The following is a 26,168-nucleotide window of genomic DNA, read 5'->3' as shown; positions in this document are numbered from 1 at the left end:
AGTGTCCCTCTACATCACCTCAGGCTGTTGGCTGCTTTTGTCCTGCCTATTGTGTTGACCGCATGAGGCCCCTGAGGAATGTTTCTCTCCTCTCAGTGGATTGCATTTATCTCACGCTGAGAGGAAGGCCTGACAATGACTGATGTGCTGCTGGTTCTCCCTAGTGATACAAGCCTCAGGGATCCATGTCAGAGGCTTATAGTCTCTATAGAACAGGTAGTTGGGGAAACTCGAACTGTGGTGGGCTGTCTCAATTTGGAAGCTGATAGCTTTGCAATTCCCTAATATGAAGTGGAATAACACCCTGCTGGACAAATTTGTCACATTTTCTCCTGGCTATCCTTAAGACGAATTGTAACATGGTACACGGTACGTCCCTCAGTGAGGGTTGGGGATGAGTGTCTCACTCTCCATTGTAGAGGTCAATGTAAAATTAGAAAACAAACACAAAAGCCCTGAAATATTGAGTCATTTTCAGCAGCAGGTGTTAGATTTTTAAAAAATGTAACCTTTATTTAACTAGGCAACAAATTATTATTTTACGATGACAGCTTACTCTAGCCAAACCCTCCCCTAACGATGCTGGGCCAATTGTGCGCCTCCCTGATCTGATGAAGGCTAGTTTTTCCCCCATCCCTTTGCTCATCATAGCAGACATCCTGCACCTCCCCTGTACCCTCTTAACATTCCTTTACGTTCAGACCAGGAATGTTTGGCCACATCCTTATCCGAACATCAGTCAGATCTGTGCCCAATTCCGACTGGAACCCAATGCACTTCCTGTATACCTATTACAATATGGTCCTATATACATGGGAAAAGGTCACCATCGTTCTTACATCAATCCACTCTGTTCTCACAGATCTACCTGAAAATCCTAGGTGTAGGGATGAGAGTTTGATTTGGAGGTGTGCATAGATATCACATTCAGAAAATAATTCAGATATGGCAACCCTCTTCTGGCCTGGGATTAAGGGAAAGGTAATATGGATTTGGGCTTGCTTCTCCCTCCTTTGACTTCTTTACACTGTAGCAAGTGAAATATCTCTTAGTGTGTGGTTGGAAAGGAGGGGGCGACACTGACTGGGCAGATCGGCGCTTGGCGCTGCGCCAGGTCTGAGGCTGTGAAAGAAGGGATTAGAGGGATAACAAAGAGAACTAATGAAGGGGGATCGGTGGGCCGGGCCGGCCTGGGAAAGTGATCAGAACACAGACTCTTTTAAGCTCCAGGAGCCCTTGGGATGGATGGAAGCAGAGCCCAACGTCTTATGTTGTGTAACAGATTTCTATCTAGCCTAGCAGCGGTTGTACATCAACTACATTCAGCCGCGGGCCTTTTTCTTGAGTGGGTGGTCAGGGGACTGGAACATAATTACAAATGATTTGTTGACTGCAAATTGACCGCAAGAAGCCCAAACAGATATTTGACTAAAACATAATAATTTCAAACCTTGCTTACATTTGTGTACGATCACAAATATCTCTTATGTGTGCGAATACTTTGGAACAGATTTTCAAAGTTTAAATCAAACAGAGCTGATTTGCTGGTGTTATGTCCAACAATAAAAAGTTGTTTTTTTATTCAGAGATCATGGGGATGCCAAATAAGATCACCCGCGGGCCAAATTCAGCCTGCGGGTCTTCATCTGGGGAACCCTGTTGTACAGCAGGGCATGAGACACTCTGTAGTAACATCTTCCTCTCACCAATGATATGTTGTGAAAGTATGCTTGATTTGATTTAACCTTTATTTAACTAGGCAAGTCAGTTAAGAACATTCTTATTTATAATGACAGCCTACCAAAAGGCCTCCTGCAGGGACGGGGGCTGGGATTAAATAAAATATATATGACAAAACACACATCACAACACTACATAAAGAGAGACCTAAGAAAACAACAGCATGGTAGCAACACATGACAACAACAACAACGGCAGTAACCTGGCAGCAACACAACATGGTAGCAGCACAACATGGTACAAACATTATTGGGCATAGACAACAGCACAAAGGGCAAGAAGGTAAAGACAACAATACATCACGCGAAGCAGCCACATCTGTCAGTAACAGGGTCCGTGATTGAGTCTTTGAATAAAGCGATTTGAGATAAAAACTGTTCAGTTTGAGGGGTTTTGCAGCTCGTTCCAGTCGCTAGCTGCAGCGACCTGAAAAGAGGAGCGACCCAGGGATGTGTGCGCTTTGGGGACCTTTAACAGAATGTGATTAGGAGAACGGGTGGAGAAGGAGGGCTGCAGTAGATATCTCAGATGGGGGGGAGATTAGTGAAGCTGTATTTTATGATTTTTATATTTAAAACTTAAATTCTGAGTGAGGTTTATGGTTTTTTTCTCACACTGAACCATGACTATAGTTTATATGTTTCAGTGTGTACTCATCAATGTGTCGTCATAAAAAAAATAAGTTAATGTCCCAAGCATGAAATTGTTGTTTACAGCTTGCGCTGCCAGATTAGTCTGATTCACCACCCCGTCCCACAATTCCACCCAACCAGATGCTGTGGAATGGGACCGTTATCCACCCCACTCTGAGTCACTGGGGCCAGGCAGACTGCCTCTGATCATCTGCCAGCAGTGTTATTGTGCCTGGCCCCGGGCCCTGAGGCAAGGGCCTAATGATCACCCCGATGTCAACAGCAGTCTATGACCGAGCCGTGGAGGAGAGCTAGACAACCGGCTCGGAAATGTCAAGCAGCTGCATATCAAACCACGTATTCAACTTCAGAGTTGAAACGTGTGGCTGTAGTGTCACTGATCGCAAATCCAATCCAGGTTGTCTTTGCAACTCAAGATCATATTAGCTTGCTGAGCTCTAGGTCTCTTTTTGGTCTAAACAGAGGTCAGATAAGATCTCAGACAGGAATACTCTTCATGCAAGGCTAGCTCTGCAAACAACCTCTGTTACATTAATAAGGTGCAGAGTGCTAATTTGATCAAAGAAAATGAGTTCCAGCAGTCTATTGACGGATCTGGGTCGAGGAAGGAGTTCCAGCAGTCTATTGACGGATCTGGGTCGAGGAAGGAGTTCCAGCAGTCTATTGACAGGGATCTGGGTCGAGGAAGGAGTTCCAGCAGTCTATTGACAGGGATCTGGGTCGAGGAAGGAGTTCCAGCAGTCCATTGAAGGAGGTCAGTTCCAGCAGTCTATTGACGGATCTGGGTTCGAGTCTATTGAAGGAGTTCCAGCAGTCTATTGACGGATCTGGGTCGAGGAAGGAGTTCCAGCAGTCTATTGACAGGGATCTGGGTCGAGGAAGGAGTTCCAGCAGTCTATTGACAGGGATCTGGGTCGAGGAAGGAGTTCCAGCAGTCTATTGACAGGGATCTGGGTCGAGGAAGGAGTTCCAGCAGTCTATTGACAGGGATCTGGGTCGAGGAAGGAAGGAGGTCCAGCAGTCTATTGACAGGGATCTGGCAGTCTATTGACAGGGAAGGAGGTCCAGCAGTCTATTGACAGGGATCTGGGTCGAGGAAGGAGTTCCAGCAGTCTATTGACAGGGATCTGGGTCGAGGAAGGAGTTCCAGCAGTCTATTGACAGGGATCTGGGTCGAGGAAGGAGTTCCAGCAGTCTATTGACAAGGATCTGGGTCGAGGAAGGAGTTCCAGCAGTCTATTGACAGAGCTCTAGGTTATTACTTTCTCATGGCATCTAAATCTCTCTGTCTGACTGGTAAAGCAAAGAAGCAGAGCTCTGTGTGACAATATGGCCTCTGTCTATAACTCAACCAGAACCACTTTCTTTAGACAGTACCACACCAAAGGTAAGGGGATTCTACTCCTCAGTCATATGACTATTGCGGAATGCGTAAAGAAGCCCCCCAACTGCACCTTGCCCACTTGGTGTTATAAAGCTGGTCCCTGAGATGAATTGCCCCCCTTTCTTCCCACCCCACTCTACCCCAGCAACAATCACCCCTGGCAGGGGTCCAGCAATAACACAGCTGTTGAGCAGGCTTAGTCACTGTGGCGATGGCCGCTGGACTGGGGTGGAATGTTTGTGTGTGGTAAGCTGACATTCAGAATCTTTGGCAGTGTTCGCTTGAGAGGGGAGGGATAGAGGGGTTTGAGGAGACAGTAGAGGAGAGAGAGGACTGCCAATACCCCCCCCTCCCTTCCTCTCTTCTCCCGGTCAGGCCACCGGGTTTCTTTCGGTGCGCTCCAGCTTGTTTCATAACCGCACAAGAGTCTGTTTGGAGGAAGTACAGAACACTTTGTCTTTGCAATGTGATCTAAAGCCTGTCTTGGCATTCTGACTCCCATTTAGGTTCTCAAAGCACTTAAAACCAGGTTCAGCTCTGAAAGGTTTCACCAAGTCAGCACTATAGTATCATTGCCTATTGTGTAGTAGACTGAACTTGAGGCCTTACGTACATGTACGTAAAACAGCTTTAAACCCCTCAACAGGGAAATGTTTCAGGTCATGAATCATCCCTGGACTATTTCTGGATCAAACCAGCACGCCGACGTGAGCGTTTGGTGCATCTGTTCTGATAGTGTTTTGGATGACATGGTTTCTTTCCTGAAAACTTTGAAGGTTGATGGAACAGTTCACCCCAACTTGAAAGTTTCTCTGTTTTCATACTTCAAATGAGTAACTTTAAGGACATAAAATGGAGTGGCTACGGATGTGGAGTTTCTGTATCCCAATTTCCCAAGGCAAAAAAAATATATGGATATTTCTGCACATGTGCAGGATAAAACATTTTTACGTAGCTGAATGTCCACTCTACTGTCTACATAGCTGCTGTGCTGAATGTCCACTCTGCTGTCTACATAGCTGCTGTGCTGAGTGTCCACTCTGCTGTCTACATAGCTGCTGTGCTGAATGTCCACTCTGCTGTCTACATAGCTGCTGTGCTGAGTGTCCACTCTGCTGTCTACATAGCTGCTGTGCTGTCTACATAGCTGTGTCCACTCTGCTGTCTACATAGCTGCTGTGCTGAGTGTCCACTCTGCTGTCTACATAGCTGCTGTGCTGAGTGTCCACTCTGCTGTCTACATAGCTGCTGTGCTGAGTGTCCACTCTGCTGTCTACATAGCTGCTGTGCTGAGTGTCCACTCTGCTGTCTACATAGCTGCTGTGCTGAGTGTCCACTCTGCTGTCTACATAGCTGCTGTGCTGAGTGTCCACTCTGCTGTCTACATAGCTGCTGTGCTGAGTGTCCACTCTACTGTCTACATAGCTGCTGTGCTAAATGTCCACTCTGCTGTCTACATAGCTGCTGTGCTGAGTGTCCACTCTGCTGTACAGTGCCTTGCGAAAGTATTCGGCCCCCTTGAACTTTGCGACCTTTTGCCACATTTCAGGCTTCAAACATAAATATATAAAACTGTATTTTTTTGTGAAGAATCAACAACAAGTGGGACACAATCATGAAGTGGAACGACATTTATTGGATATTTCAAACTTTTTTAACAAATCAAAAACTGAAAAATTGGGCGTGCAAAATTATTCAGCCCCCTTAAGTTAATACTTTGTAGCGCCACCTTTTGCTGCGATTACAGCTGTAAGTCGCTTGGGGTATGTCTCTATCAGTTTTGCACATAGAGACTGAACTTTTTCCCATTCCTCCTTGCAAAACAGCTCGAGCTCAATGAGGTTGGATGGAGAGCATTTGTGAACAGCAGTTTTCAGTTCTTTCCACAGATTCTCGATTGGATTCACGTCTGGACTTTGACTTGGCCATTCTAACACCTGGATATGTTTATTTTTGAACCATTCCATTGTAGATTTTGCTTTATGTTTTGGATCATTGTCTTGTTGGAAGACAAATCTCCATCCCAGTCTCAGGTCTTTTGCAGAGTCCATCAGGTTTTCTTCCAGAATGGTCCTGTATTTGGCTCCATTCATCTTCCCATCAATTTTAACCATCTTCCCTGTCCCTGCTGAAGAAAAGCAGGCCCAAACCATGATGCTGCCACCACCATGTTTGACAGTGGGGATGGTGTGTTCAGGGTGATGAGCTGTGTTGCTTTTACGCCAAACATAACGTTTTGCATTGTTGCCAAAAAGTTAAATTTTGGTTTCATCTGACCAGAGCACCTTCTTCCACATGTTTGGTGTGTCTCCCAGGTGGCTTGTGGCAAACTTTAAACAACACTTTTTATGGATATCTTTAAGAAATGGCTTTCTTCTTGCCACTCTTCCATAAAGGCCAGATTTGTGCAATATACGACTGATTGTTGTCCTATGGACAGAGTCTCCCACCTCAGCTGTAGATCTCTGCAGTTCATCCAGAGTGATCATGGGCCTCTTGGCTGCATCTCTGATCAGTCTTCTCCTTGTATGAGCTGAAAGTTTAGAGGGACGGCCAGATCTTGGTAGATTTGCAGTGGTCTGATACTCCTTCCATTTCAATATTATCGCTTGCACAGTGCTCCTTGGGATGTTTAAAGCTTGGGAAATCCTTTTGTATACAAATCCGGCTTTAAACTTCTTCACAACAGTATCTCGGACCTGCCTGGTGTGTTCCTTGTTCTTCATGATGCTCTCTGCGCTTTTAACGGACCTCTGAGACTATCACAGTGCAGGTGCATTTATACGGAGACTTGATTACACACAGGTGGATTGTATTTATCATCATTAGTCATTTAGGTCAACATTGGATCATTCAGAGATCCTCACTGAACTTCTGGAGAAAGAGTTTGCTGCACTGAAAGTAAAGGGGCTGAATAATTTTGCATGCCCGATATTTCAATTTTTGATTTGTCAAAAAAGTTTGAAATATCCAATAAATGTCGTTCCACTTCATGATTGTGTCCCACTTGTTATTGATTCTTCACAAAAAAAATAGTTTTATATCTTTATGTTTGAAGCCTGAAATGTGGCAGAAGGTCGCAAAGTTCAAGGGGGCCGAATACTTTCGCAAGGCACTGTAGCTGCTGGGCAGAGTGTCCACTCTGCTGTCTACATAGCTGCTGGGCAGAGTGTCCACTCTGCTGTCTACATAGCTGCTGGGCAGAGTGTCCACTCTGCTGTCTACATAGCTGCTGGGCAGAGTGTCCTCTGCTGTCTACATAGCTGCTGGGCAGATTGTCCACTCTGCTGTCTACATAGCTGCTGGGCAGAGTGTCCACTCTGCTGTCTACATAGCTGCTGGGCAGAGTGTCCACTCTGCTGTCTACATAGCTGCTGGGCAGAGTGTCCACTCTGCTGTCTACATAGCTGCTGGGCAGACCCTCCTTGATCTTATTTGGTCACTAGTGTAGCCTACTAATGTAATGTTGTACACGACACTGTTCAAACAATTGCATTCCATTTCCCTGGTAATCATCAGTGTGATTTCATGTCCTATTTTCAGGAGCGGAGTAGACTCCATCCAGCTATTTACATGTTTTACACAATATACATTTTCAACTTGATCGTACAAACTTTTCCAGTATTTGAAACTTAAGAAACGTAACACTCTACTCAGCAAAATAGACTACATCTATCACAGTGCCATCATCTGTTTTGTCACCAAAGCACCATATACTACCCACCACTGTGACCTGTATGCTCTCATTGGTTATCCCTCACTACATATTCGTCGCCAAACCCACTGGCTCCAGGTCATCTGTAAGTCTTTACTAGGTAAAGCCCCACCTTCTCAGCTCACTGGTCACCATAGCAACACCTACCCTTCTGTAAATTGCACACCCAACTATATTATTAACACCTCCCCATATTATTACTTACATCTTGCTCTTTTGCAACCCAGTATCTCTACTTGCACATCATCTGCACATCTATCACTCCATTGTTCATGCTAAGTTGTAATTATTTTGCCTTTATGGCCTATCACATTTGCACACACTGTACATATATTTTTATTTTTTAAATTTCTTCTACTGTATTATTGACTGTTCATTCCATGTGTAACTCGGTGTTGTTTTTGTGCCACTGCTTTGCTTCATCTTGGCCTGGTCACAGTTGTAAATGAGAACTTGTTCTCAACTAGCCTCCCTGGTGAAAATAAAACATGTCACTGGGCGACACAAAACTAACTTGCCCATTGTCAGATATTTTTTTTATCGATCTGGATACATGCCCGGCTGCCTAGAACGTTCGGGGGCAGAGTTGGAAGACAATTAGCGATTGAATATTATTTTTTCATCATCATTGCAAACATTGGCTAAGCTGCGCAGGAGGCAGACAGGCAGTCAAGTAGTGTTGTTTTTCAGCAACTGCAATATACATGACAACAGACAGACCGAGAAGGCTGTAGCCTTCATAATAGATATGTTTCATTCAAATCGCCTCAGGATTTGAATTTCAGCTGTTCAGAAATACATTGCTCAAAAAAATAAAGGGAACACTTAAACAACACAATGTAACTCCAAGTCAATCACACTTCTGTGAAATCAAACTGTCCACTTAGGAAGCAACACTGATTGACAATAAATTTCACATGCTGTTGTGCAAATGGTATAGACAACAGGTGGAAATTATAGGCAATTAGCAAGACACCCCCAATAAAGGAGTGGTTCTGAAGGTGGTAACCACAGACCACTTCTCAGTTCCTATGCTTCCTGGCTGATGTTTTGGTCACTTTTGAATGCTGGCGGTGCTTTCACTCTAGTGGTAGCATGAGACTGAGTCTACAACCCACACAAGTGGCTCAGGTAGTGCAGCTCATCCAGGATGGCACATCAATGCGAGCTGTGGCAAGAAGGTTTGCTGTGTCTGTCAGCGTAGTGTCCAGAGCATGGAGGCGCTACCAGGAGACAGGCCAGTACATCAGGAGATGTGGAGGAGGCCGTAGGAGGGCAACAACCCAGCAGCAGGACTACTACCTCCGCTTTTGTGCAAGGAGGAGCAGGAGGAGCACTGCCAGAGCCCTGCAAAATGACCTCCAGCAGGCCACAAATGTGCATGTGTCTGCTCAAACGGTCAGAAACAGACTCCATGAGGGTGGTATGAGGGCCCGACGTCCACAGGTGGTGGTTGTGCTTACAGCCCAACACCGTGCAGTACGTTTGGCATTTGCCAGCGAACACCAAGATTGGCAAATTCGCCACTTGCGCACTGTGCTCTTCACAGATGAAAGCAGGTTCACACTGAGTATGTGACAGAGTCTGGAGACGCCGTGGAGAACGTTCTGCTGCCTGCAACATCCTCCAGCATGACCGGTTTGGCGGTGGGTCAGTCATGGTGTGGGGTGGCATTTCTTTGGGGGGCTACACAGCCCACCATGTGCTCGCCAGAGGTAGCCTGACTGACATTAGATACCGAGATGAGATCCTCAGACCCCTTGTGAGACCATATGCTGGTGCGGTTGGCCCTGGATTCCTCCTAATGCAAGACAATGCTAGACCTCAGGTGGCTGGAGTGTGTCAGCAGTTCCTGCAAGAGGAAGGCATTGATGCTATGGACTGGCCCGCCCGTTCCCCAGACCTGAATCCAATTGAGCACATCTGGGACATTATGTCTCGCTCCATCCACCAACGCCACGTTGCACCACAGACTGTCCAGGAGTTGGCGGATGCTTTAGTCCAGGTCTGGGAGGAGATCCCTCAGTAGACCATCCGCCACCCATCAGGAGAATGCCCAGGCATTGTAGGCAGGTCATACAGGCACGTGGAGGCCACACACACTACTGAGCCTCATTTTGACTTGTTTGGGTTGATAAATTTGATTTCCATTGATAATTTTTGCATGATTTTTGTTGTCAGCACATTCAACTATGTAAAGAAAAAAGTATTTAATAAGAATATTTCATTCATTCAAATCTAGGATGTGTTATTTTAGTGTTTCCTTAATTTTTTTGAGCAGTGTATAATGCAGAGACAGACTACATCATGATTCAGAAGAGGTTTGCACGGCCACTGCATGGTCAATCCCATGTCTGCATTTATTGTGATACGACCTCTGCAGAATTAAGGGAATTCATACTTCTTGCGTTTCACATTGAAGAGCTGTTGCGAAGGAAGTTGTGAGTTTGTGTTTATACAGGACCTCCCACCCTCACCTACTGTCAACCAATCATGCCAATGCGGAGCTGTACGGAGCCCTTCGCATTGTTAGAAAATTTGAGAGGGACACAGCGATGCGGTACAGAGCTCGCTCTTTGGTGGAAACGCAATTGCGTCACACCCTCTGTACGGAGCCTCTGATTCACATTGCCTGAGCAAGCATAAGTTGGCTTTAAAGAGCTAAACGTGAAGGGAGGCGGAGTGTGAACAGCAGCTACGTAAAATAAAAACTGTGTGTAAAATAACACGAGTTGAACTATCCCTTTCATCAGCCCAATGAGCCCATTGTCACATTTGTAGCCTTTTGGAGTAGTTTAGACTTGCACTCTGTCTTTAATGGTTGTTGATGCATACACCTTGGGAAATTATAACATTTCATTCACACTAAGTGAAATTAATGATGTGTCAACTGATTTGACAGCCATAAAATTACCCAGGGTTGCTATTATCAGATCTTATGTTTAGCAGAGATGTGCGTCCTTTTCATAGCTCCAGACGTTGCTCCTCCTCTGGCCTCTCCCTACCCCTTATCACGACTCCAGTTCCATTGGGGCGGCAGGGTAGCCTAGTGGTTAGAGCGTTGGACTAGTAACCGGAAGGTTGCAAGTTCAAATCCCCGAGCTGACAAGGTACAAATCTGTCGTTCTGCCCCTGAACAGGCAGTTAACCCACTGTTCCTAGGCCATCATTGAAAATAAGAATTTGTTCTTAACTGACTTGCCTAGTTAAATAAAGGTAAAATAAAAATATGCCAGAGGGAAATGCTGGATGCTGTCTGACTCTAACCAAATACACTGTCGCAAACGCAAATATGCCTCGCAACGCTATACAGTTTTGGAAACATTTGTAGTTTTCCTATAGGCGAGAAAAAATATTCTAATACAAAATATGCTCTTACTGTACCCAGTTTAGTAAAGTTGCATCCGGCTGTATTTTGAGAAACTCATGCTATCCAGCTGGAAATGTGGAGTGGAGTGGAATGGTTCAATGGAAATGCGAACGTAAGGTTAGAGGTTGTGTCCTACCTCGGCTGGAGGCCTTGTGTGAAAACAGTCGGATGCAACTTTGCTGAACTCCGTACAGTAAGTGTATCTTTTGTATTTGAAAAATTATTTCTTGCTGGTATGAAAGTTGAAATCCAAATAGTTTCCAAAACCGTATCGCAAGCAAGGATTCTTAACTTTTTAAAAGTTTATAACAGTGTCTCGATTGTAGTTCATATGGAGCCAGCTGCAATCCATATGTTCAGTTAATAAACCAGGATGGGGACCACTGTAAGCCCCCTTGGATAGTTGAGAGCTAGCCTCTTACCAAAATGACTCTGTCACCAGAGACTTATTTCATCCCAGTCATCGCTGGTTTACACAGATGTATTGATGTCAAAGCTACAAATTTAAATTGAGCAGATGTAAATAGAGAATTTGATTAACTAGTAGAAAGAGGAGGAAGGGAAGCGCTACTAAGGTACACAATAGTACATTTTGGTAGACAGAAGGTGCTCTTTGGTAAAAGGGGTGAATTGGTCATCAAAAAGAAACCAGGACCAAGGCACTCTTCATATAATACATTAAAATGCCTTTATTTGTATGGCATGTTCAATAGAACCAAAGTTTTAAATATCTGGCGCGTTTTGGCTGCGTCGAATTTGATTCATTGCATTGAGAATTTGATTAATTGCAAATTCCCCCTTCAATGCTGATCTTGCTTGTTCAGACCTGCATAGATCAAAAACAGGATAGATTTGTAATGAACTCTCCATAACTGGTATCTATGTGAAGTTTGGTAGTTGGTATATTTGTGAACCTTTGAACATTCAGATCACCCTAAAGAGTGATATGTTGACGTTTTCCCCCTACAGAGGATGGAGCACTGGCCACCATCGACGTGGGTTTGGCCTATAGAGATGACACGCTCAGTGAGTGGACAGAGATGGCCCACTCCATAGAACAGAGGAAGCTCAGCTGCAACTTCACCACCACCAAGGTAAACAATTCCATTCCTCAATATCTGTTGTGCTTCTGGCTTTTGCTTAATTGTGCCACCTGATTGCTCCCACTTGATTTTTCAGGTCTTAATCAGTCTCTCAAAGTCTCATCGTTTCAGCTCATCAGATTTATTTTTGTGTAAAAGAAAAAATCCATATAAGTTGTTGTTGTCCAATTGGATATCTCTTACCATTTATCTTGTGTCCTGCAGACGTATGAGAACGAGGGGCGCTACTATGAGTGTGACCTGCTGCCCTTCATGGAGCTGGGCAACGTGGCCCACAAGTACTACCTTCTCAACATCCGCCTGCCTGTCAGCGAACGCAAGAAGATCAACATGGGCATCGGCGAGATCAAGGACATCCGTCTGGTGGTGAGCATTCTCTACTACACATCTCTTCCAGATCGCCCCGTCTCCTCTCGGTTGGGAGAGACTATAATATATCCTTTACTATGGAGTCTAAACACACGGCCGAAGTGTGAAAATACTTTGGTTAGTTTTCCCATTTTGTCCAAACCGATGGTCAAAATGGGCAAACGAGATGTTGAAATGAACTGTGTGAAAGACTGTGGCTGATGGTTTAATTTCCCATCCTATCAGGGTATCCATCAGAACGGCGGTTTCACCAAGGTGTGGTTCGCCATGAAGACCTTCCTCACACCCAGCATCCTCATCATCATGGTGTGGTACTGGAGACGCATCACCCTGATGACACGACCCCCTGTGCTGTTGGAAAAGTAAGGCCATATTGTTTATTGGACTGTAAACGGGATGTTTCTTTGTTGTTTATTCAAATTTGCCGTCAAAATAGAGTTCAGTTGTCCATTGACATTGGTTGCTTTGTGGGCTTGCGTGTGTGTGAATTGAGAATGGATCTCTAATCCAAAATGCATGGGTGTCTTTTGTCCTGGTGTGAAATGGCTAGCTAGTTAGCAGTGGTGCGCGCTAATAGCGTTTCAATCGGTGACGTCACTTGCTCTGAGACCTTGAAGTAGTGGTTCCCCTTGCTCTGCAAGGGCCGTGGCTTTTGTGGAGCGATGGGTAACGATGCTTCGTGGGTGACTGTTGTTGATGTGTGCAGAGGGTCCCTGGTTCGAGCCCGGGTATGAGCGAGGGGACGGACTAAAGTTATACTGTTACACCAGGGTAAAACCCAGTAACCCCAGTGGATACCAGTTAGGCCTAGTGCTTATGGTAACATTAGTACAGGAGGAGACATGTCATTAGATTAACTATGGATGAACTGTGCATCTAGGTCAGATCTCAGTGTGCAGTGTCCTGGGTCCTTATTCACAAAGCATCTCAGAGTAGGATTGCTGATCTAGGATCAGCTCCCCCTTGTGCATGCATTCGTAATGATCTAAAAGGCTAAACTGATCCTAGAGCTGCAGTTGGGCAGCTACACTGTTAAATAAAAATGAGTACCGAATTTAGCTTTTTCAAGCAAAAATGATAACTAACACCAGATTGAAATGATTTACCAATGTAATGTAGAACGATACCCTATGCAGAGAGCTATGCAGAGAGCTAAACGTTTAGTTTAGTTTACCCCCTGCAGTGAGGGGAGAGCGTATCAGTATGTCGCTGCGTTCAAAACCACAGGAACATTCGTCGAGGCGTAAAGTGTGTAACAGTCTTTTAGCACTCAACTAACGCTTCCACCTCAATGTTTCCTCGCTCTCTCCATCTTGTCCTTGGTCTTCGGCTCAGAGTCCTCCTTCCCATATGACTGCAGAGTTCTCAGGAAATGGCCCTCAAACTCTATTTGTGGAGAGGAGATTATTTATTTCATGCTGTAAAAGCTTTGGTGAAGCCGTCAGGCTATTCCTTAGAGGTGTCGATGGTAATCTTTTTATTTCTAAAGTTAACAAGAGAGATGTAATGGGGAAATGCCTCTCATAGGTACTTAGGCTCCCTGCTGTCGCTCTGATGATGGGATTCCTGGGAACTGGACCAAGGTTACGTTATTGTCTATGTAAGAAAAGTCAGTTGACTGAATGCGCAAGGCGGTTGAAACCGGATTTGTTTAAAGCACTTGACTGTTTGTGTGCTGGATTATTAGGTTTTATTAGAACTTTTGAAAAACGGAACAACTCAATGACCACCATGCCTCAGGATATGGTTCTCTTTCCAAACCGAAAGTACATTCATGCCATTGTCAGTAGTTAACTGTTAATTGCTGGTGGACTACTTGGCAAGGTTTCCTGGAAGAATATAAAACACTGGAGGAATAAGTGTATCAATGGCAGCAGTACACACTGACTAAGTCTATGCCTGAAGTTTGTTTCCACTAAAGCAATTTCTGATTCTATTGCGTTAGTACTTTTATTTCCCCAGGATGTACTGGAGGTTGATGCCTCTTATCTGGCTCTTGTTACTGGAGGTTGATGCCTCTTATCTGGCTCTCGTTACTGGAGGTTGATGCCTCTTATCTGGCTCTTGTTACTGGAGGTTGATGCCTCTTATTTGGCTCTTGTTACTGGAGGTTGATGCCTCTTATCTGGCTCTTGTTACTGGAGGTTGATGCCTCTTATCTGGCTCTTGTTACTGGAGGTTGATGCCTCTTATCTGGCTCTTGTTACTGGAGGTTGATGCCTCTTATCTGGCTCTCGTTACTGGAGGTTGATGCCTCTTATCTGGCTCTCGTTACTGGAGGTTGATGCCTCTTATTTGGCTCTTGTTACTGGAGGTTGATGCCTCTTATCTGGCTCTTGTTACTGGAGGTTGATGCCTCTTATCTGGCTCTTGTTACTGGAGGTTGATGCCTCTTATCTGGCTCTTGTTACTGGAGGTTGATGCCTCTTATCTGGCTCTCGTTACTGGAGGTTGATGCTTCTTATCTGGCTCTCTGCAGCTTGTTTAGTTGCTGTGCTCTTTATACACACACCTCTCTCCTGACTGTATATTTGCAGAGTGCAGGACATTCCCTGCATACCAGCCCAATGTGGTCTCGCACTGTTCACTCGGTAGAACATGCCGGAACGGTTCTCGCTGCCGACTTCTGGAATGCGATTAATGTTTTTAGAGTCAATTGCAAACCGTCATCCACACACACACACACAATACACCCACCTCTCAGCCCGCACTGCACCCCTCATTCTCCCTGCAATATGCCCACCTCTCTATCCTGCACCCCCCCCTTCCTCCCGTCCTCTTTGCAATTATCCTTTCATCTTTCCCAGCATGCAGGGACTTGCAGCAATTGAACAGAGAAGCCTTATTAGGTTGATATTTATTTATTTTACCAGCAGTGATTTATCAAAGCCTGCAGTGTGGTACAGTGGCTGGGGAGGTGGACTATGGAGTCTCCCCGGTGGCTGGGGAGGTGGACTATGGAGTCTCCCCGGTGGCTGGGGAGGTGGACTATGGAGTCTCCCCGGTGGCTGGGGAGGTGGGAGTCTCCCGGTGGCTGGGGAGGTGGAGTCTCCCGGTGGCTGGGGAGGTGGAGTCCCCGGTGGCTGGGAGGTGGAGTCTCCCGGTGGCTGGGGAGTCTCCCGGTGGCTGGGGAGGTGGAGTCTCCCGGTGGCTGGGGAGGTGGAGTCTCCCGGTGGCTGGGGAGGTGGAGTCTCCCGGTGGCTGGGGAGGTGGAGTCTCCCGGTGGCTGGGGAGGTGGAGTCTCCCGGTGGCTGGGGGGGAGGTGGAGTCTCCCCGGTGGCTGGGGAGGTGGAGTCTCCCGGTGGCTGGGGAGGTGGAGTCTCCCGGTGGCTGGGGAGGTGGAGTCTCCCGGTGGCTGGGGAGGTGGAGTCTCCCGGTGGCTGGGGAGGTGGAGTCTCCCGGTGGCTGGGGAGGTGGAGGTGGAGTCTCCCGGTGGCTGGGGAGGTGGCTGGCTGGGGAGGTGGAGTCTCCCGGTGGCTGGGGAGGTGGCTGGGGGAGGTGGAGTCTCCCCCGGGGCTGGGGTGGCTGGAGTCTCCCGGTGGCTGGGGAGGTGGAGTCTCCCGGTGGTGGGAGGTGGAGTCTCCCGGTGGCTGGGGAGGTGGAGTCTCCCCGGTGGCTGGGGAGGTGGAGTCTCCCCGGTGGCTGGGGAGGTGGAGTCTCCCCGGTGTCTCCCCATGTTATGAGTTCTCCCGTTACATTTATATTGATTGTGAGCATTATGTTAATGCAGTATGCTATTGATTTATATTTCTATTTATGTTGATGATCACGATGATGGTGGTGATAATGATTTTGATAATGATCCAGTTGGTGGTGTGTCCTCCAGGGTGATCTTTGCCCTGGGCTTGTGCATGACCTTCATCAACATCCCGGTGGAGTGGTTCTCTGTGGGGTTCAACTGGACCTGGATGCTGCTGTTCGGGGACATCCGGCAGGGCATCTTCTACGCCATGCTGCTCTCCTTCTGGATCATCTTCTGTGGAGAGCACCTCATGGTCTGTCTCTTCACCTTCTCACCGACTTGGTATCCATTGAGCCAGTGACTTGGTATCCATTGAGCCAGTGACTTGGTATCCATTGAGCCAGTGACTTGGTATCCATTGAGCCAAATCTTTATCACGGAAGCTCCCCGTTGTAGCGTGGTTGACATTTAAAAGGTCATTTCCAATTGAGCTGACATGTGTAGCGTTTACCGTGAATGCAGTCTACGCGAAAGTGGTAACATTGGCCTTCAAATTAAATCAAATGTATTTATTAAACCCATTTTTTCATTAGCAGATGTCACAAAGTGCTTATACAGAAACCCAGCCTAAAACCCCAAACATCAAGCAATGCTGATCTAGAAGCACGCATGGTATCTAGGAAAAACTCCCTAGGGAGAAACCTAGAGAGGACCAGGCTCTGAGAGGTGGCCAGTCCTCTTCTGGCTGTGCTGGTAGAGATTACAGTATAAGAGTACATGGCCATTAAGGCCCGATCGTTCTTCAAGATGTTCAAATGGTCGTAGATGACCATCAGGGTCAAATACACTGAACAAAAATATAAAGTAAAGTGCTGGTTTCATGATCTGAAATAAAATATCCCAGAAATGTTCCATATGCACAAAAAGCTAATTTCTCCATTCACCTGACAGGTGTGGCATATCAAGAAGCTGATTAAACTGCATGATCATTACACAGGTGTGCCTTGTGCTGGGGGCAATAAAAGTCCACTCTAAAATGTGCAGTTTTGTCACTAAAGACAATGCCACAGGTGTCTCAAGTTTTGAGGGAGGGGGCAATTGGCATGCTGACTGCAGGAATGTCCACCAGAGCTGTTGCCAGAGAATTGAATATGAATTTCTCTACCATGATTAATCAATGAAACTGATTTATAAAGCCCTTTTTACATCAGAAAGCTGCCTCCAATTGAGTTTTTAGAGAATTTGTCATTACGTCCAACCGGCCTCACAACTGCAGACCATGTGCATGGCGCCGTGTGGGCGAGCGGTTTGAATTAGTATCCATGGACTTAGTATGACTTTGTATCCATAGTCCTAAAACCTTTTTATGCTGCCTAATGTCTTGCTATCTGCTATGTTAAATAAAGGTTATAGAAGGAAAGGTCTGGCACGGTATCGTGCCCTTTGTGGTATACACCAAATTAGAATGGTTAGCTGTATGGCCATTGTAGATTTGTTTCATTTGCATACATACATACAGTGTCTTCACAAAGTATTCATACCCCTTGACTTATTCAAAATGTTGTTACAGCCTGAATTTATTGAAAATAAAATACAGATCTCATTTACAATTTACATAAGTATTCACACCCTTGAGTCAATACTTTGTAGAAGTGCCATTGGCAGTGATTACAGCTGTGAGTCTTTCTGGGTAAGTCTCTCAGAGTGATTACAGCTGTGAGTCTTTCTGTGTAAGTCTCTCAGAGCTTTGCACATCTGGACTTTGCAACATTTGACCGTTTTTATTATTATCATAATTCTTCAAGCTCTGTCAAGTTGGTTGTTGATCATCGCTAGACTATTTTCAGGTCTTGCCATAGATTTTCAGGTAGATTAAAGTCAAAACTGTAGCTTGGCCACTTAGGAACTTCCACTGTCTTCTTGGTAAGTAACTCCAGTGTAGATTTGTCCTTGTTTTATGTTATTGTTCTGCTGAAAGGTGAATTCATCTCCCAGTGTCTGTTAGAAAGCAGACTGAACCAGGTTTTCCTCCAGGATTTTGCCTGTGCCTAGCTTCATTCCATTTCTTTTTATCCCGGCAAATTCCCCAGTCCTGAAAGATTACAAGCACTGACAACATGAGTCAGCCACCACTATGCTTGAAATATTTGAAGTGTTACTCCATAATGTTTTATACTGGATTTGCGCCAACATGAACACTTTCTATTCAGGACATATAGTGAATTGCTGTGACACATTTTTTACAGTATTACTTTAGTGCCTTGTTGCAAACAGGATGCATGTTTTGGAATATTTACATTTTTTTGCAGGCTTCCTTCTTTTAACTGTCAAGCAGGTTAGTATTGTGGAGTAACTACTATATTGCTGATCCAGCCTCTGTTTTCTCCAGTCACAGCCATTCAACTATGTAACTGTAAAGTCACCATTGGCGTCATGGTGGAATCCCTGAACAGGTTCCTTCCTCTCCGGCAACTGAGTTAGGAAGGAGGTCGATCTTTGTAGTGACTAGGTGTATTGATAAACCATCAAAAGTGTCATTAATAACTTCACTATGCTCAAAGGGATATTCAATGTCTACATTTGCTTTGCCTCATCTACCAATAGGTGCCATTCTTTGAGGCATTGGAAAATCTCCCTGGTCTTTGTGGTTGAATTTCACTGCTCAACTGAGGGACCTTACAGATATTTGTGTGTGTGGGTACAGAGATGAGGTAGTTATTCAAAAATCATGTTCAATGCTATTATTGCACACTTATTATGTGACTTGTTAAGCCATAACAAAGGTTGTTGAATACTTATTGACTCAAGTCATTTCGGCTTTACATTTTTTATTAATTTGTAAAAAAATATATATTCTAAAACCATAATTCCACTTTGCCACTGCCCTACACATACACACACACAACCCCCCATAATGTCAATCTAAAATGAATTCATTTTAAATTCAGGCTGTAACACAGCAAAATGTGGGAAAAGTCCAGGGGTGTGAATCCTTTCTGAAGGTGTTGTAGATGCAGGGTTTAGTTTAGACCAGGATACTGCTGTTTTCTAACTCTTTTATTATTCCATCCCTCCTCTCTTGTATTTCTGTTCTTCGTCCCACCTTTTATCATTACCCTCAGGACCAGATGGAGAGGAACCATTTCTCAATCTACTGGAAGCAGGTGGGACCCATTGTCTTCGGCTCCTTCTGCCTGTTTATCTTCGACATGTGTGAGAGGTGAGGCTGAAACACACACACACACACACACACTTCCTTCGTCACACTGTCAAAATAAAACTTGTTTAGAAGTTACCACCACCGCAGGGACCATTTCTGAAATATTCTTTTCCCACCAGGGGAGTCCAATTGAAGAACCCTTTCTACAGTATTTGGGCTTCCGACGTGGGGACTGAGTTGGCTGTATTCTTTAGATTAATATGATCACTCCTTACTGTAAAAAGTTGACGGACCAAGGGGGAGAGAACTAGGGATGAAGTCTTGTAAGTCTGAAAATAATGTGTCCATGTTATTGTACTGTATATTCCAATTTCATCTCCCAATGTTTCCTAGTATTAGTTTTTCTCTGATCTCTCTCATTTCATTGCAACATAGGGCCAGATTGTATATCAATATTTGACAGAGACATACTAACATTAATCAGAGCACTTCTCCTCCATCAGTCACAGGCTGTCCCTGAGGTCCTCTCCACTGTTCTGTGCTGCAGTGAGGAATAATTCAGTGTTGCTGGCAGTGCCTGCTCCTGCCTTGGGCCATCTCTCTTCTGGGTCTTCCCTCTGCCTTCTCTCTCTCTCTGTCTCTGTCTCTGTGTGGGTGTCGAGGAGAGCTGCAGTGGGGAACCCACAGGCTTAGGTGATGCACAATTCATCAGTATAACCCCCCTTAAAATCAAGAGTCTCTTGGTTTGTCTCTCGCTCTCCTTCACTCTTGCTTTCTCCCTCTAGCATTCCCTCTTTCTCTCTCTCTCTCCTTCTCTTTCTTGCTCACTCTCCTGTCTAGTGGGAGAAAAAAAGGCCTGTGAAAAGGCAGCAATCTCTATCAAGCCTAGAAGTAGACCATGGCATATTCACTAGCTTTTAGAACCTTTCAGCCAAAGAGGTTTCCATTTTTTATATTTAGTGTTCCTAGAAGTAAGCTTGCCATGGGTTTCTAAATGTACGTTGAGCTAAGACTGGGGGTTCATATGTAAAGTAAGGGCAGCGGTTCCTAAATGGTGCTTCAGTTACGGTTGTTCCTATTTCTCCGTAACTGTTGGAGTCTAGCCCTTTTCAGTTTGTTGAGTAATATTGTAACTATTTATTAAGCTATGCTTTTTTAGCATCACCATGCTAGTTCCCTCCTTGACTGAGGTTGATAACAGATGGCGTTCATCATTGTGGCGGGGATCTGTGCCTGTCTCTACTTCCTCTTCCTGTGCTTCATGGTGTTCCAAGTGTTCCGCAACATCAGTGGGAAGAGGTCCTCCCTGCCCGCCATGTCCAAGGCCAGACGCCTGCACTATGAGGTCTGTGTGTGTGTATTTGAGTATACATTTGTGCACCTAAAATTGTGTTATCATACAGTACCAGTCAAAAGTTTGGACACACCTACTCATTCAATTGTTTTTCTTTATTTTGTCCTATTTTCTACATTATAGAATCATAGTGAAGACATCAAAACTATGAAGTAACACATGGAATCATGTAGTATGCTTGTCCAACAGTCTTGAAGGAGTTCCCACATGCAGAGTAGTTGTTGGCTGCTTTTCCTTCACTCTGTGGTCCAACACATCCCAAAAGATCTCAATTGGGTTGAGGTCGGGTGATTGTGGAGGCCAGGTCATCTGATGCAGCTATCCTCCTCGGATAAATAGCCCTTATACAGCCTGGAGGTGTTTTGGGTCATTGTCCTGTTGAAAAACAAACGATAGTCCCACTAAGCCCAAGCCAGATGGGATGGCGTATCGCTGCAGAATGCTGTGGTAGCCATGCTGGTTAAGTGTGCCTTGAATTTGAAATAAATCACTGACAGTGTCACCAGCAAAGCATCGCCACACCTCCTCCTCCATGCTTCACGGTGGGAACCACACATGCAGAGATCATCTGTTCACCTACTCTGGGTCTCACAAAGACACGGTGGTTGGAACCAAAAATCTAAAATTTGGACTCCTCAGACCAAAGGACAGATTTCCACCGGTCTAATGTCCATTGCTCGTGTTTCTTGGCCCAAGAAAGTCTCTTCTTCTTATTGGTGTCCTTTTGTTGTGGTTTCTTTGCAGCAATTTGACTATGAAGGCCTGATTCATGCAGTCTCCTGAGGAAACAGTTGATGTTGAAAAGTGTCTGTTACTTGAACCTGAAGCATATATTTGGGCTGCAATTTCTGAGGCTGTTAACTAATGAACTTATCCTCTGCAGCAGAGGTACCTCTGCATTCCTTTTCTGTGGCGTTCCTCATGAGAGCCAGTTTCTTCCTCTCTCAGGGGATCATCTTCATGGATAGTAATAGTAACTGTCACTTTCCTCTCTCAGGGCCTTATCTTCCGGTTCAAGTTCCTCATGTTGGTCACTCTGACCTGCGCTGCAATGACTGTCATCTTCTTCATCATCAGTCAGGTGAGTCATGTCTGTGCGTTTGACTGCAGGGGTATCCCAGAATCCTCTGGAGAGGATTAGGTATTTAAGCATGTTCATTAGGGCACTCCGTAGCTAAATGTTTTTCACTGGAAAAATGAAAACAAGTGTTTCTTATTGGACATGGTTTTATAGTGTTTTTGCTTACATTTCGTACCTATTGAACACAACCCATATTGTCTAGGTGAATGAGGGCCACTGGCACTGGGGAGACTACACGGTGCAGGTGAACAGTGCTTTCTTCACGGGAATCTACGGCATGTGGAACCTCTACGTGTTCGCCATCATGTTCCTGTATGCTCCCTCACACAAACGCTACGGAGACGAGCAGTCCAGCGGTGAGTCCAACTAACAGCTGCCTCTAATGGTCAACCGTGTCAGTAGGTCAAAAAGGAAGTCAAATTTTATTGAAGTGTATCATCATAGTCTTGATATACTTTACTGTACAGAAAAATAATAACACACAACAGTGTCTCTTAAGGTCAAATATCTTGAAAAATATCTTACATTTTTATGTTGATATGTTATCTTACATTTCAAAATTCTATTTAAATTTATCTTAAAATAAATTGACCAATGACTTTAGATAATTTATCTTGGTAAGCAAAACATATTTTAAAAAACACATCACTCAATGTCAGATATTTAGGCTTGCTTAGATTTCCCTTTTTGCATTGCAGTTTCAACAGACAAAGTAATAAAGTATACTGCCTTACTTGAATCAGAAGGAATGAAATGAAAGGAAAATTGGATCTACAAAAGATGTTCAGGAGAAAAAAGTTCAATGAAAACCGTCTTAAAAAGTGAACACATCGCGGTGGATTCAGACAAAAAATATGTCAAAGTTTTGGACTATTTAAAATGCTTTTCAACAGAAATGGTTTTCTTATTGACTTCAGGTTCAGGTAGCCGCTTCCCAGGGCCGGTTCCGGACATAAGCGACAAATGTTCACTTAGGAGCCCCTGGCCCCCAAAAATATGATACGGTGCCTTCAGAAAGTATTCATACCCCTTGACTTATTCCAGATTTTGTTGTTAGTCTGATTTCAAAAAGTAGATTTTTTTCTCTCTCACCTGTCTACACACAATACCCCATAATGACAGTGAAAACATGTTAGAAATTTGTGAAAATATATAAAAAATGAAATACAGGAAGATCTAACTTACATAAATATTCACACCCTTTGAGCCAATATATGTTAGAATCACATTTAGCAGCAGTTACATCTGATTCTTTCTGGGTTAGTCTAAGAGCTTTGCACACCAGGATTGTATAATATTTGCCCATTTATTATTTTCTAAATTCTTCAAGCTCTGTCAAGTTGGTTGTTGATCATTGCTAGACAACCATGTTCAAGTCTTGCCATAGATTTTCAAGGAGATGAAAGTCAACTGTAACTAGGCCACTCAGGAACATTCACTGTCGTCTTGGTAAGCAACTCCAGTGTAGATTTGGCCTTGTGTTTTAGGTTATTATCCTGCTGAAAGGTGAATTCATCTCCCCAATGTCTGGTGGAAAGCAGGCAACCATGTTTTCCTCTAGGATTTTGCCTGAGCTTATTTTAATTTTTTTATTTCACCTTTATTTAACCAGGTCAGCCAGTTGAGAACAAGTTCTCATTTACAACTGCGACCTGGCCAAGATATAGCAAAGCAGTGCGACCAAAAACAACAACAGAGTTACACTTAAATAAACATAGTCAATAACACAATAGGAAAATCTATGTACAGTGTGTGCAAATGTAGAAGATTTTGGAGGTAAGGCAATAAATAGGCAGTCATAGGGTTTAGCTCCATTCCATTAATTTTTTTATCCTGAAAAACTCCCCAGTTGTTAACGATTAGAAGTATACCCATAACATGATGCAGCCACGACTGTGCTTGAAAATGTGGAGAGTGGTGCTCCATATTGTGGTGTATTGTATTTTCCCCAAACATAACACGTTGTATTCAGGACAAAAAGTGAATTGCTTTGCCATATTTTTTGCAGTATTACTTTAGTTCCGTTTTGGAAAAAGTATTATTCTGTCCAGGCTTCCTTATTTTCACTCTTGTCAATTAGGTTAGTATTGTTGAGTAACTACAATGTTGTTGACCCATCCTCAGTTTCCTCCTATTACAGCTATTAAACACTGTTTTAAAGTCACTATTGGCCTCATGATGAAATCCCTGAGCGGGTTCCTTCCTCTCCAGCAACTGAGTTAGGAAAGACAACTGTATATTTGTAGTGAATGGGTGTATTGATACACCATCTAAAGTGTAATTAATAATGTCACCATGCTCAAAGGGATATTAAATGTCTGCTTTTTGAATTTATACCCATCTACCAATAGGTGCCATTCTTTGCGAGGCATCGAAAACCTCCCTGGTCTTTGTGGTTGAATCTGTGTTTGAAATTCACTGCTCAACTGAGGAACCTTACAGATAATTGTAAGTGTGGGGTACAGAGATGAGGTAGTCATTTAAAAATAGTGTTAAACACTATATTGCACACAGAGTGAGTCAATGCAACTTATTATGTGACTTGTTAAGCACATTTTTACTCCTGAACTTATTTAGACTTGCCATAACAAAGGGATGAAATACTTATTGACTCAAGACATTTCAGCTATTGATTTTTAATGTATTTTTTTACTATTCAAATACATAATTCCACTTTGACGACATGGGGTATTGTGTGTAGACCAGTCACAAAAGATCTCAATTTAATCAATTTTAAATTCCGACTGTTATAACAAAATGTAGAAAAAGTCTAGGGGTGTGAATACTTTCTGAAGGCACTGTTTATATTTTTTTGGGGGAACCCAGTCATGTTCTCAACCTACTATTGAGAGTAAGAATAGTAGAGTCCATCAAGTGCAATTTTGAAATTTGGTTGTGCCTCAGCAGTTTTGTTCTCTGTCAGTCACTCAATTAGCTATCTCAGCTAACAATTTTTAGATTGCCAACTATCTAAACTTCTAGTATTCATGGCCAAATACCGACCGGGGACCCTGACCTCCAGGGGCCCCAATGGATTTTGTTAGTACTTCTCACTCAGATATTAAGATGAAATAAGTCATGACAAAATATGTAGAATTGCAGGGAATTTGTTTTAAAACCGCAAAAATGTATCTCCACCCCATGGCAAAATGTGTACAATAGCAGGAAATTTGCTTTAAAACGACCCATTTTTCACCACTGTCAAGATGGGGGACACTAAAATGTTGTGAGGTAAGGGACCAGCCCAACCAAATTTTGCTTAGGGCCCCCGAAAGGCTGCAGCTGGCCATGCTCCTCCCTGTTTCAGTTTTGTTTTCTTCCATTTGGTGCCTAATGAACACAAAGCAGATGACCCAGATGTACTGCTGTCTGTGTTTACTATACTGACGTGTGTTGGTCTCTGTGCAGGAGACGCAGGAGCCAGTGGCGAGGACATCCAACTGACCACCACCATCACCCACGTGGACGGACCCACCGAGATCTACAAGATGACGGGCAAGGAGGCCCAAGAGTAGCCCTTCCCCCCTTGACATCAAACCACCTACAACACCCCTCCCTCAAACCTGGACTGTGCTTCCTTTAGCCCTACTACCCATGTGCCCCACATCCCAACAGTTAAAAAGCAACTTTCTCTGTAGTCCTTTCATTTCAGACATGGGGCCAGATTGTATATTCATTTTTGACATTTGACATAGTCTGTTAACTCTGTTTGTAATGTTGTTGAACAACTGTACTCTTATGAAGTCCAGGTTGTGAAAATCTGATTTGCGATGGAGTGGAAGGATGTAGAACAGCATCTGCTGGTCATGAGGTAGTTGGGGAGGGAACAAAACACTCCAGGTAGATGTTGTCTTCACAAATCTAGGATCAGCATACCACCCCTCAAATCCTAAACCAACCCATTAGGGGTAAAGTGCAAATCTGAAATTAGATCAGTGGCAACGGCATCCAACTACAGGAAAAACACTGTGGGCTTTCAAGGCACTATATTGTGGCGTAAGTGGTTGCCTCACTGAAGACAATATTACTTGGTTCTTTAGAGAGAACTACATTTGGATGACTGCTGTTTTTGGCACTCCGCCTCTGCAGTTCTAGATTGAAACAACCAGTAGGACAAATAAGTGTATGTCAATGGTACAAGGTCCAAGATGACCACTTTCTGAAGATCTGTCAAAAGAAAGCAAGTTGTCAGTAATATCTTTGTCTTTTTTTGTCACTTCTGTCCGCACTCACGTTCAGCTGTACACATCCATGGAACTTTCTAGAGACTACTGTGTTCTCTTGTCTATCACTCTCCCAAGTGGGGGGGATAATACCTTTTTGTATTGGGGGATGACAAACCACAGGGCCGTTTTGGGAACACCAAGTTCATTATGTTACGATGTAGATATATATATATATTTTATAAAGTGCTTATTTTCAACTGTATGAAAGATTTGCATATGCTGTATCACTTACTGTCTGTTGGCAACAAAAAATAATTGAGATTCGAAGATGACTATGACGTGGTAGTGTAGTAGTTTTGTGCTTTTTATGCTAAATAAAATGTTTACTTTA

The 26,168-nt window shown here is 44.1% G+C and overlaps 1 protein-coding gene across 1 annotated transcript in view; it reads left to right on the top strand.

Moving 5' to 3' along the window:
- LOC112227090 (protein wntless homolog) overlaps window positions 1-26,168 on the top strand; it is a 29,692-nt gene extending 3,524 nt beyond the window's left edge. The window contains exons 3-12 of the mRNA XM_024391927.2: window positions 11,832-11,956; window positions 12,170-12,331; window positions 12,560-12,696; window positions 16,161-16,329; window positions 19,139-19,236; window positions 19,356-19,419; window positions 20,378-20,521; window positions 21,528-21,611; window positions 21,814-21,967; window positions 25,020-26,168. Coding sequence (XP_024247695.1) covers window positions 11,832-11,956; window positions 12,170-12,331; window positions 12,560-12,696; window positions 16,161-16,329; window positions 19,139-19,236; window positions 19,356-19,419; window positions 20,378-20,521; window positions 21,528-21,611; window positions 21,814-21,967; window positions 25,020-25,126 — 1,244 coding nt within the window. The 3' untranslated portion in view covers window positions 25,127-26,168. The remainder of the gene's footprint in view (window positions 1-11,831; window positions 11,957-12,169; window positions 12,332-12,559; window positions 12,697-16,160; window positions 16,330-19,138; window positions 19,237-19,355; window positions 19,420-20,377; window positions 20,522-21,527; window positions 21,612-21,813; window positions 21,968-25,019) is intronic.

Source organism: Oncorhynchus tshawytscha, linkage group LG28 (genome assembly GCF_018296145.1).
Source record: "Oncorhynchus tshawytscha isolate Ot180627B linkage group LG28, Otsh_v2.0, whole genome shotgun sequence".
Lineage (NCBI taxonomy): Eukaryota > Metazoa > Chordata > Actinopteri > Salmoniformes > Salmonidae > Oncorhynchus > Oncorhynchus tshawytscha.
Note: the sequence above shows the minus strand (reverse complement) of the source record. Positions and strands in the feature narration are given on the sequence as shown.